Source organism: Argiope bruennichi, chromosome 7 (assembly GCF_947563725.1).
Source record: "Argiope bruennichi chromosome 7, qqArgBrue1.1, whole genome shotgun sequence".
NCBI lineage: Eukaryota > Metazoa > Arthropoda > Arachnida > Araneae > Araneidae > Argiope > Argiope bruennichi.
This window is the reverse complement of record NC_079157.1, coordinates 119,691,400-119,704,635: the sequence shown is the minus strand read 5'-3', so window position 1 is coordinate 119,704,635 and position 13,236 is coordinate 119,691,400. Positions and strand designations below refer to the sequence as shown.

The window sequence follows — 13,236 nt, the reverse complement described above, 5'->3', positions numbered from 1 at the left end:
TGTGTACAACTTTACATTAATTTCATTTAAAAATAAACTCATATTTTTTGATAAATTTGAGACAATATTACAATTCTAAAAAATCAATGCAAAATATTTTATTAACATTTCTTATAATTATGATGAAATTTGCTTAAAAGAAGCAGTAGATAATCAAAAATTTCATTATCTAGGTATTGATAAATTTGGCATACAGACATACATTTTAAAGCTACATGAAAGGTATTATGGATGGATCTGTTAACTTTTGAAATAAGATTAAACATGACAATATTCCACTTTTCTAATACCATAAGAACATGAAAACAACCAACTTTTGATAACATATTTTATGTTTGCCAGACTTACATTCATTCATCAGAATAGATATTGAAATATAAAACAAAAACCAATACAAACCAAAACTTAAGATCAACACCCCCAACAATTTGTGACGACCAATAAGAGTTTTTCTGACATAAGTAGCAATTCACAGTGCTATAAGTTTAGTTGTATTAATATCTTATTTTTAAAGCTACATAACAAAATGAACCTCATAATTCAGAATTATGGTCATATGATGAGAGCAACATATTTCTCTAAACTTGTATACTACACCAATTGGTAGAAACATTAACCAAGCATCATGTCCATCAGGTCCCATTGCAGCCGATTAATAATACTACAAAAAATACGGCATTAATTTCACTAAGGACAATAATATTTCTATTCATTAAAAAAATTACCAAACTAACCTAAAGAAAAACTACTAAGTCAGAGAATGAGCAACTGAAAAGAATGGACTGTATAAAATATTTGTGAAAGGGCAAAAACTACTGTACTTAAAGGAAAGACTCAAAGTATAAAACTGCAATTAATAGGCTTACTGAAAAATATATTTGCTGAATTTAGAACAAGATAAATAATTACATGAAGCAATATTAAGATATGACAAACGGAGACACATGACTACTTGAATAATAGTTAGGTACATTTTATAGATATTAATGAAATATGAATCTAATGAGGTTCACAAGATTATTTAAAATGTGAAAGGTCAAGAAAAATTTTCTCAAATTATACGTTTTAGAGATAAAATGTAAAATGCATATCTATAAGATTCAAGGCTGATTCAAATTTTATTTTACTGTCTTCACCTATTGTTGATATAAATTCTTTCTAAATGATATTAACCATCTGTTAAGGGTGAACAATCTCTCAGATAAGTTAGATTTTATGTTTCTCTTTCAAATCAATTGCCAGGTGGTTTGGGGCTATTATAATCATCTTCATAATTTTTCAAGAAATGGACATTAGCAGAAACCATGATTCTCAAATATTTTATTTACTAATTTTTAATTGCATATATATATATAATACTAATGTATGTAGCATAGAAATCAAATGGCAATAGTGAATCAACAACAGTAAACAAATCATATATGAATGTTTGGAATTGCTTCAGTGAATGTTTTTTCAGTTACATTCAGTTCAATGCTTTGCAATTAATGAAGCTGCAGAATATTATTAAAAATGCTCTGGATAGTTGACTAAAAACTTTACTCACTTCAAAGAAAGGAGATGAAAAAAAAAAATATTAAGAAATAGGCATCAAGTAAAGATGAATCAAGTGTAAAAATAGAAAATTATTGATCCAAAACTATTGACTCACAAAAATGGTCTTTGGATTACCTTAAAACTAGAAATCTTTTTAATGACATTAATTTCACTTCAGTAAATGTTGTTTTTTAAATAAATTTTTTAATGTTATGAAAATATCCATGTCAGCCATCAAAATTTTAAATAATGTACTTTTGTCAATGTTAAAATTAAGATTAAAAAATGCTTTCTTTGAACATTAATACCGAAAGGTTTTTGGTTTTTGCAGCCACTTTTATTTTGTAGCCTATAGGTGTTTTTTCCCCTTCATTTTAATGTGTTAGTTTGTTCTACTTTATTCAGTTAATTTCATATGTTTTGGTCTTATAAAATAATAAGAAATTTTTTTTTTAAAAAATATGTATTCCACATTAATATTTAACAACCTAAAAAATGAATACGAGGATGAACAAATTGGTTGCCAAAGGACACTAGTAATATTGTAATTATTTACTATGAAACAGATTTAATGTGACTTCCTTAAGAAATGATTATTTAAATATAAAAATTGAAGGTTAGTGTAGACAGAAACCTCTTTTAATCGAAGATAACCCTTTGCTTCATAAAGGTTTAAACTACTAATAATTCATAAACTTCTTAATGTAAATAAGTCTAAGAATGTAGGTTTATTAGAATCCTTACAGTTGAAAAATATTAATAAAATGTGAATGCTACATATTATTACGATTTTCTTGAACTACTGCAATAAAGAAACATCCTAAACTTGTGAACATATATTTTTATGTACCTTAGTAAAGATGCCAAAAGAGTATTTTATATTAATTATATGATTTTAAAAAAATGAACAATTCTCACAATAGTAATTTCATATTACGTCTTATATAAAATGAGTTTATTTATATAAAATAGCCTATTTGTAATTGGAATACATTCTAGCAATAAAGTATTATTATCTTCCAAGTTTAATTCTTTCTATATATTTATAGATTCTTTAAAAATAGGTTTAGGAAAACATACCATTTCAAATACAAAAAGACCAACAAAATAAATTACTTGATAATGAGCAAATAAGAAAATGATGTAAAATTCATAAATAATAGCATTTAAACACTTAATTTGTTCAAGATACTTTTTAATAAATAAATAAATCTTATACCGAGCTTGTAATATAAGTAAAATAAACCATATACATTAAACATAAGAAATGACTTAGAAATAAATTTTATTTTCACATATATATATATATATATATGCAAGCAAGAATATGAATTCATAAATTATTTTTAACAATATAAAAATGGAAAAATACATATCACAGAAGATAAAGATATTCTAATTTTAAAACTAGTAGTTATATTTATTTTTTTATAGCATAAGTATCAATAGGAGATTCTTTCAAAAAATATGCACAAAAAGATACTATCACATTATTGTTTTTTCTCCCCCTTCTATTACTTTGAATATGGGGGCTTCTTAACGTTGATACCCCGGTCAGCTAAAGATGCAGAAAGATCATCCATGGTTAGAACAGGTCCTTTGCTCTGAAACAAATATTTAGTTAGAAAAAAATTGACCTATTAAATATTCATTCCATAAAAAAAAGGAATTTTTAAATATAATATTCAAAGATACAGATTCAATGGAATTAGTCAAGTATGCTAAAATAAAACTGCAGAGCAGCAATTTAAATCAATTAAATGATGAATTTCACAGATTTCAAGCCAATTATTATAAATTCTACAATTAAATTGAATTGCTTAATTACAAACAAATTGCAAGGAAAAAATGTTAATGTATCATAATAGGATGTATTAAATTTCTTTTAAAATATGTGATTCCTTTAAAGAGGGGGGGGGGGGAGTTAGTAGAATGTTGGATTATCTTAATGTCATTCCTCCCCATTGAATAGCAACTTTTGCTTATCACAATGATAGGCCACAATATTATTCATTGGGGCATTGATCAACAAATCTTTTAATCTTAATGGAAAACAGAGTTCATTCTAAGAAATTAAATATTATAATGTTTATTCTAATGATATTTGCTGGGCGAATCATGTTCAGAATAAGTAGCGTTCATAGGCATAAATTCTAGAAATGAATTTAAAGCACACTTGCATTTTGACCTCCAAAGTAATTTATCACAGCTATCTAAATTTGGTTTTTTACACCTAGCATTACTTAAATAAACCTAAGAGTATTACTAGAAATTTTTTATCACAAATGCCACTTTTATGATTAACAGATACATTCTTCAAACGTTTCAGTAAACATATCCTTGTTATACCAAATTCCTAAACTTTGACAAAATTATTGAATAAAAAAAACTATTGTCAACTGTGCAGCCCTTTTAAAAACTCAAACAATTCAAATTATTTGTTGCATCAAATTATTATTATCATATTTTAATTTAGCAATTAAATCTTTTAAACAAAGATTGCTCTTTTCTTGAATCTTATTTTTGAACGATTCTATTTTTATGCAGATTACTTGCAGAAAATTAATTAATGAGATTTCATCTTAATTATGCAGATCTTTAAGATTTATAAATTTAAGTAGAAGAAGTTATTTATAGTAGATCTTATTCTATTATATTTTAAAACTTTACTTTCTTCCTAAATGAAATCTGAAAATGTACTTGCTTCATAACAAATACTATGCTACACCATTCTATGCCATATATAATGCTACAAAAATATTTACAATTATTGATTTTATCCAAATTTACAAAAATATCTTAGAAACAATAATTATGGAACTTACTCTTTTTGTTCTTTCCGCCTGGTCTGTAACTTTAGCTTTTGAATGTTGCATTGCATCATTTGCAATATCAATTACAAATTTATGAGCAGCAATTGATATCAGTCTAAGGCTGGAAAAAAAGAAAGACATTCATTAAATTAATAGCATTTAAGTCTTTTTTTTGTAAAAATAAATTCAATCATGACTTTGTAAACTTTATTAATTTTATTTTATGACTGTGATTTAAAATTATTAGTTTGTTTTAAAAATAGATAGTTCCACAAAAGAATAATAAAAAAATCGAATTTCTTGGATTTTGTACCACAATATTATTTTGTTATAATAATAAACTAAATGCCAGTTAAAAATGAGACAAATATTTTTCATTGATTAAGCAAGCTAAATTGTTCATAAAAGAATTTAGATTAAATCCTATTTCATAAGATTATAAATATATTGAAAAAATACTAAAATACTATACAGATATCAAATCAGACTTTCATTGAAATTTTCAATTTTAATGATTAATTCATCTTAATACATTAGAAGCTGAAAACTACTATTTTATCTTAAATGAATATGCAGTTTAACTGGATAGTTTTTAACTATATGTTTGCTATAAAATATAAGAGAAAATAAGATTATAATAAATTAAGTTAATGTATTAATTAAGTTCCAGAAAGAATTTAAGACTATAATTGAGCATTGCTTGATGAAGAGAAAAAATTCTCTACTTAAAGAAAAAATTATTTTTATTTCATTTTTTTAAAACCTACCACCACTATTCACATGCAACCCCTATAGACATTAATTTTAAAAAATTGTAAACAAATTAGTGTCCAAGTTATACTTCAGAGTAAATTAAGAATTGATAGAATAAACTTATAATAAATTATGTTTGTTATTTTAGTTTCTTCTTGATTCAGATTGATATAAAACATTGTTCAAAATCATTTAATATAATTTTTTTACAATCAGTTTTGATCGGATTTCAGATTCAATTTTCAGACAAAAGAAGATCTGAGAGTTAAAAAAAATTATTATGATTTCAGTATACATATGTTAACTTTTTAGAGCACATTTATCTCCAAATTTTAAAAGCAGCTTTATTATTGCAGTATTTTTTCTTTTTTTCTTTTTTTTTGTAAAGATAATGTAAAAATTTCATAAAAAGAAATTGTTAGGTTGAACTGAAAACATTTCATATAATTTGGCACTTTTCTATAACTGGAAATAAGTAGATAAATAAATTGTGGGATTATTTGTAGAATTCTTACACATTTTGCTTGAAAAATTTCTCCATAAACTTTCAAATTTGACTTTAACTCTCTATTAGGCACAGGTGATTTTTCAGACTACTTGAGTACATTTTGCTTTCTTTGAAACTATTTGACAATTATTTTGAACTTTTCTAAATATTTTCATAGAATGCCAAAGAGGGCATATTATGAAGATTTGTTTGTAATCCTCCATTGACAAACAAGAGAAAATACTACACTGATCTCTCAGATTATCCCACTAAAGTTGCAAGTTCTTTTTCCTTTTTATATTATATTTACAAAACCCACACAACATTGCCTATGATATGAACAAAGGTATAAAAAAATGAAGTAAAAAAAAGTAATTTCAAATATTTAGGGGTTTTTTTTTTTAATAATGATATCACTCAATGAAGTATGGATAGTAAAATTATTTTTAAAATAACTAAAAATTGAGGGAGATTCTGCAAGAAAGAGAGAGAGAGAGAGAAATTAGAAGGGTAGTTAGTTACAAATGATGTAATTAGTATTTAAACTATATAAAATAATTCTCTTAATTCTTGATTTCTCAAATTTGTCCCTTAAAGCTCCTAAGCAAAGAAAATCTTTCAACATATCAGAAAACAATAAAAAGTCCTAAAAAGATATTTTGTTTGTTTTTGTTTTAAATTATTAAGAAATGATCAAATAATCCCAGAAAAAAAATATCGAATATATATAACAGAACCACATTGTAAGATATAGGAACTTAAATCCAGTTTTAAAATATTTTGGAAAAAGTATATAATCTTAAGAAAGTTCTCAAAGTTTCAATAAATTATATCTCAGGTGCAAAACTAAATTCTTTAGAATGACAATTATCTGTTATTTTTTATGGCACACAGATTCCCCCTGCCTCCTATTAAAAATGGTACTATATATGTGAAAATACATTCAAAGAACTATCATTCAAAACAATACATAGCACTGAATTTTAAAACAAACAAACTTTAAATTAAACTTTTAGATTTTGGTTTTAAGGTGTATTGAACAGATTTGTCTAGACACTGTAGACACAACAAGCACTTTTATAAGTGCAGATCTATATGTTTTAAGTTATATACCATTGTTATTGTTTAACACAAAGTGAACATAATGCAATGATTGGAATCTTTTTGAAAATAGAGATCAATCATCTAAATCTGTCAAGACCAATCCTAGAACATTATTTTTTAGTTTATGATCATTTCTAAAAAGTATAATCCAAGCCATTTAAAATTACAACAAAATATTATAATAAATATTGGGAGGCAATTTTTCAACATTTTGGATATAAAATAATACATGCAAAATAAATATATTTTAAAAATTAAAATATTGTAAACAGAAAAAAAAAAAAAAAAAAAAGATCATGCGATCTGAGAGATCAACCTTTCTTTCCATATAAAAGCTATGTCTAATACAGGCTTAAGCCTTTAACTCAATCTGTAACTTAAGTTCAACATATACCTTACTTTTTCATGGAGACATTTTATAAATGCATCAAATCCATGCATTTATTTATCAATGCAATAAATACAAAATAATTTACAATGAATATAAATTATGAGCCAATAAACACAAAAACAATTTACAATAAATATAAATTAAAATTAAATTTTAACTAATTTGCAAAGGATGAATTATTGTTAAAAATAAGTTATTATGACTATAATTAATAAATAAAAAAATATATAAGAGAAGCTTTGTAGGTCAAACAAAACATAAAGGATAATATAAAAATTGCCCTTTTTTGCATATTATAAAATGCACATAATGATACTATATTAATCTTAATATAGAAGACAACATACTATATATTGCATACAATATCTAGCATATTGTAAGTATTGTAAATAATACCAACATAGAAAATACTGAATATTTCTTTTTTTATTCCTAAGACATCTCTCTCAGAAACAAAAGAAGAGTATTCAATATTTATTCTAAGAATCCAGGCTGAAACTGTCCGGGACATTTCAATGATTTTTAATTAAAAATACTGAATTGTTTAGACTATTTATCTCATTTACAGAGCATTGGAAAGTCAAAGATGAATTAATGATAGTTCCTATCAGGAGCAAATTAGCCTAAAAGATGGTTACTGTTTTATTTTCATGTAGATTACTCCAAAGCATTCACCATAGTATAAAGATTAACTAATCAAAAACTTTGCCACAGATTCATTACTTTAAACATCAAGCAGAAAGTAAAGAATCAAGAAATAAGCAGCAACTTTCAGGAAATTAGAATCACCTTTTGCCATTCGCAGAGCATTAAAAAGACACACAAATTTTAAATGAAGACATTAATGAAACATGCAATCCATGTTGCACCATATTACATCATCTGTATCTGACAATAAATTATTAATTAGTTATTTTAACAAAGGCAGAATTTTTTAATTTGAAACAATTATCAATTTATTAAGGATCATTAGAAATTTTTATCTTCACTGATTATCAAGTCATAAATGAAGCGAAAAAATTTATTGCTAGGAGCTTATTTATTTGAATTCAAATAAAAAAATTAATAATTAAATGAAATTTAATAATTTAATCAGAAAAGTTGCCAGTGAAAATACAGAAATCATGTGCAACTAAAGTAAATGCTGTTAGTTCACCTGACTAAAGAAATGAATGAAAGATGTCAGACAATGCATAGAGAGAGCATAGAGAAGAGTTGGGAGGAGTAGGGCAGTTTTCGTACTTTTCTATTCCTTCATTAGTTTAAATTAACCAAGAGGACAGCTTATAAAAATCCAATAATGTGTTCTTTAAATTTTCAAAAATGCAACAGCAAAATATAAACAACTAGTTTTTATTTGCATAGTTAAAAAATATAACATTCTTTTTATCCTGTACCTCCCTTATATGAGGGAGATACGGGATACATATGGAGGAGGAATGGGATAAGGTTCGAAAAAAAATAAAAAAATATATTTTGATATCCTTTTCATTCAATGATTTATGGTTTGGACATACCAAACAAGAGCTGATTTTGATACTGCACATTGTGAAAACTTTTATTTTCTTTTACTATCATTTCCATTGATCGCAATATGTTACTATTCAATATATTCTTCACTTTCTAGGTGCTTTTTCTACTATATTCTTGGTACTTTTATATAAAAAAAATGAAATTATTAATTCTTTTTCATTTAGAGTGGCAAAAGTTTCAATAACTTTCATAATATAGCTTCATTTTTCATTATTTAATATATAATAATTATATTTACAGTAGGAATTTCCTTTAACTTAAATTAAACTGTAAACATGATTTTATATAGAAAAAATATATATTTTTTTATGTGAAATGATACAGAATGATCTAGAGAATAACTTCATACTTTATAAGATACAAGTATTAACAAAAATATAGAATAACAAAACATGTTTAAAGACACTGGTGCTCTTAAATAAATTTTTGAAAAACTTTTTTATCTTTATTTAAAACTTTTCAAGTTAACTGCAACTTTTTAAATCATTAAAACGATTAACAATAAATAACATAAATATAGATTTGAAGTAATAATAGAATTGCTCCTGCCAAAGCATATATAGTAATATGATTCATTTCTAATAAAACTTATATGAACGCAATATGATCATCCATATTAGATACTTTTATAATTTAAAAATATGAAAACTTATTATTAATGTATAAAAAGAAATGACAACTTTACTTTAAACAGATTTGGAATACCATTACAATTTAAAGATTATTTTCATAAATTGAGAATTTACTTAAAAGTTATTTTAAAATTATAGATATTTGCTAAATCAATTTTCAAAACAATACATATGTCTTACAAGTACTTGCTATTAACACTACACCCAGATAAAATCAAAGGTAAGCTATATATTTTAAAAATTAGCTTACAATCTTGGATATATATTTTAAAAATTAACTTACAATCTTGAATATATATTTAAAAAATTAGCTAACATTCTTACGATATATATTTTAAAAATTAGCTTACATTCTTGGATCAGGAGTTGGAAGTCCAGCAGACTGCATGAAGAAAGAAGCAACAGAATCTGGTATCTGAATATTTTAAAAAAAATTTAAATATACAGATGAAATAATTTAATTGAAATATACAATTTTAAACTCATAAATTTTCAAAACAAATTTAATGACAGCTTGCTTCTACTTACAGATGATGGATAATTGTCTAATTGAGAGACAAATTCTGATAATGATTCTCCATTTGAGGCTTGATTTGATGATGGTTTAGGTTGTAAGCCATTTGTAGAAGCAGATCCTGCAGGTTTAGTTTCTTCAGCATATGGATCCATTATTCTGGAATTAATATAAGCTATGAATTCTCTACTTATATATTACTCTGCCATAAAAATAAATCTATTATAGTTTAATCTTCAATAATAATTTTGAAAAAATCAAATTCATATAAATCAACAAGTTTTCTACAGTCTTGTAAATCTACCTAAGACAAAAATGAAACATACCAGTTTATAAAACAGGACTCAGAAGACAAAGAAAAATAACTACAAATACATAATATCAGCATTGTAAAATAACATTAAAAAAATGAGATTCAAAGATTATAAAGAAAATGTGTGAAGGGAATGGGCGGGAATAATTTTACCATTGCCATGAAAATCAATATTCATTACAGCAACAGGTAATAATTATATATATGAGATCAATAACATAATTAATATTTTGACATGAAAATTAATGTTTATAATGAAAAATTAAAACATTAAGTTAAAATGTCCTCTACATATTCACATTAATATTCAAACCACCCTATGTAAACCAAATTCATGTCAATGAAATCCTTATAGCTCATTTATTTATTATTTTTTTTTGTTTGATTGATTTGATTTAAAACTACACAAAAACTCAAATGAAAAAAAAAGGGGGTCTATAATGGCAATCATCTTCCATATTCAACAAATATAAGTAAATCTGATCTCCATCCATAGACCTTGGATGATGTATCTATCAAATCTACAAGCATAAGTAAATAATTATTGGTGGAATAAGTTCTTGAAACCTTGAATCCACCCACATAAAACATGTTTTTATTTGCTAGGCAAAACATGTTTAGATATTGATGCTCTTTTGTAAATATTTGAAAGAAAAAGTGGAATTTTGTTTTATGCTTTTTGTTTTGGTTGACAGAAGCCCAGCTTTTTTATTGTAGTATATTATTGCTATTATTTAAAATACATATTTGCATATATATGTATTGTATAACATAATAATGCATATCAATATATATTTTAATACATTTAAAATCATCAACTTGCTATTTATTGTAGCACATCAACATTTCATTAAACACCATTAAGCAAAATTAAAAACTTTAATCACTAGCATACTTAGCTACTTAGAAAATCTATTGATATGTTATCGAGCTTGTCATATTTTTCTCTAATTGATGGCCATTCCTTCCTCTGCAGAATTTTCTTTTAAAATACATACCACATAAAGAATGCTACATTTAAACTTAATTTGACTTTTAATTTAAGTAATGAGCTTATTATACAATTAAAATACTTTTATTTTATAAATAATAAAATTGAAAGAAAAATAAAAATTCATATTTACTTCCGAGGCATGAAAATCCAATTTTCTGTTTTAAACACAAATAACATTATATTTGGTGTAATAATTAGGATCAAGAAAAGGCTCTTTCTAATGAAGAAATTAGAAATAGATAAAGATGTAGCAGTCCCATTCTTCCCAACTCTCGCATATCAAAGGATTAACGAAATTGGCAATAACAAATCACAGTTTAACTTCAATGATTTTTTTTTTTTTAATGTATGTATAGCATGAATCAAGTACTTGCTTCCTATGACAGCAACTAAATTTGAACAATAATTTCCCAAAGTGATTGTAAGATACTGCTATGATCCAATGACCTTCTGAAAGCCTAGTAAAAAAATTAATCACCAGGAAGGAAGGAAGTGAGAGAGAAGGCAGAGAAGAATTCACCAGAGAGAAAAAAAAAAAACATCAGAAAAATAAAAAAGATGATAATGATACATTTTATATGTTTACAAGTGGTATCATGTTGTGTCCCATTAGCCAAATGTGTAAATAAATAATCTTAGGACTAAAATCTTCATTCCTTGTATTTAATCACAATTCACAAAATATGTTATAAGTAAAAGGACCCTCATTATAGTGATATTAACATCAAACTATTTGCAAAGCAATATAGGGTAAGAAAGATTAGCCAGCTTAGTTCTGCTCTCAGTTGAGAATAATCAAGCTAAAAAAAATTATTCTTGATAAAATATTTAATCAATTTATTTTCTTAAAAGTTAAACAGATTTTTTCATCCATTTGTAAAAATAAAGTCTGCAAAATAATTAAAAGACTGTCTATTGAATAATTTTGACTTAATTATAATGAATATAATTCAAATTTGCAAATAACTATGGATATCATTCTTTTTGATGATAGGAATAAAAAATAATATACAACAGTAGACATTAACGAGACATTTATAAAAAAAAAATTCTTTCATTTAAAACTTGTAAAGCTACTTTAATTATTAAATAAAATGGCTATAATTAGAAGAAAGAAATAGCTAAGGACAGGAGAATTGATAGATGACAGCTTCTTTATTTATAGACTCAATGCCACAGTCTCTTTTATGTCCCCTTCCCTCCTTTTCAGTTTATTAAAAAAAAACTGATGAACAAGAAATATTTCAAATTAATAGATACATATTTAAACAAAGACAGACATTTATTTTTAATAAAATTAAGCATAGGATTAGCTTTGAAACAAAAATATTTCACATTTTTTGAGAAAATTCTTTAAAATTACAAATAATGAAATGGATAGAAATTTATGGATAACTTTAAATGTTTCAATAAATTTAAACCACACCCCATAAATTTAACAAAGATTTGCTTGTTAACATGAATGGTTGACATAAGTGAAGTCATCTGAATTGAAAGAATGGATGTTAGTATGTTTCATAACCTCTGTATTACATTTTCTAATTTGATAAGAAAATTAATGTTATGAATAAAATAGAAATAAACTTTCTGAAGAAATCCACAATAAATGGTAAAATAAATTCCATGATGATTCCATTCCAACATAAATGTGAAAGAAGAATTCATAACAATCAAATTTATTCAGTAGCATTAAATTTTTTCCCCTTTACAAAAATGAGTCAACATTTTTCTCTCATTAATTTAATGATTAATTGGAATTTGTACCACCATACCATTATAGTAAAATTAACACATAGGTTTTTATTTTCATATAAAATAAAAATTCATTTTTCAGTTAGCTTATTAATTTATGAATCAGAATTAAAACATGATGTACTTCATGATATGTCATTTCGAAATCAATAAAACGTACAGAAAACAAAAAAAATATATATTTGGAATAAAATTTAAGATGATGCAAAATATCAAAGGATTTAATTGCTCACCATAAACAACAACACGATATGGAAACCCTTCAATAACTCAAATAAAAACAACACAATATTACTTAAGAATGCAAATGAATTTAAAAGCAATAACACTAAATATGTTCATGCAATTTACAAGTATGGAAGATGTTCTGATACACAATTGATAGACGTTCAGTTTAACCCGTTCAGAAGAACC

The 13,236-nt window shown here is 24.8% G+C and overlaps 1 protein-coding gene across 3 annotated transcripts; it reads right to left on the bottom strand.

Annotated features, from left to right (window-relative positions):
- Positions 1-156: 156 nt before the first annotated feature.
- On the bottom strand, positions 157-13,220 carry LOC129976695 (transcription initiation factor TFIID subunit 10-like). Of its 3 annotated transcripts, XM_056090402.1 has the most exons (6): positions 11,201-11,465; positions 9,778-9,922; positions 9,600-9,664; positions 4,362-4,470; positions 3,020-3,140; positions 157-677 (listed from the first exon to the last, which is right to left on the bottom strand). In XM_056090402.1, exons 1-5 carry the CDS (start codon positions 11,245-11,247, stop codon positions 3,051-3,053), a joined length of 456 nt encoding a protein of 151 aa, XP_055946377.1. In that variant the 5' UTR covers positions 11,248-11,465; the 3' UTR covers positions 157-677; positions 3,020-3,050. The 3 variants fall into 3 exon arrangements, with proteins under 3 accessions (XP_055946377.1, XP_055946376.1, XP_055946378.1); XM_056090401.1 differs by lacking the exon at positions 157-677 and having other exon boundaries at positions 2,831-3,140; positions 11,201-11,463; XM_056090403.1 differs by lacking the exons at positions 157-677; positions 11,201-11,465 and adding an exon at positions 13,056-13,220 and having other exon boundaries at positions 2,837-3,140.
- Between the last annotated feature and the right edge of the window lie 16 nt (positions 13,221-13,236).

Bases quoted from the DNA above. Each gene is read 5' to 3' on its own strand.
- LOC129976695 (XM_056090402.1), bottom strand. From the start codon at position 11,247: ATGTTATTTGTGTTTAAAACAGAAAATTGGATTTTCATGCCTCGGAA. The intron at 9,665-9,777 runs GTAAGTAGAAGC...TAAAATATTCAG, and splicing joins TAGACAATTATCCATCATCT to ATACCAGATTCTGTTGCTTC. The intron at 3,141-4,361 runs GTAAGTTCCATA...TATTTGTTTCAG, and splicing joins AGGCGGAAAGAACAAAAAGA to AGCAAAGGACCTGTTCTAAC.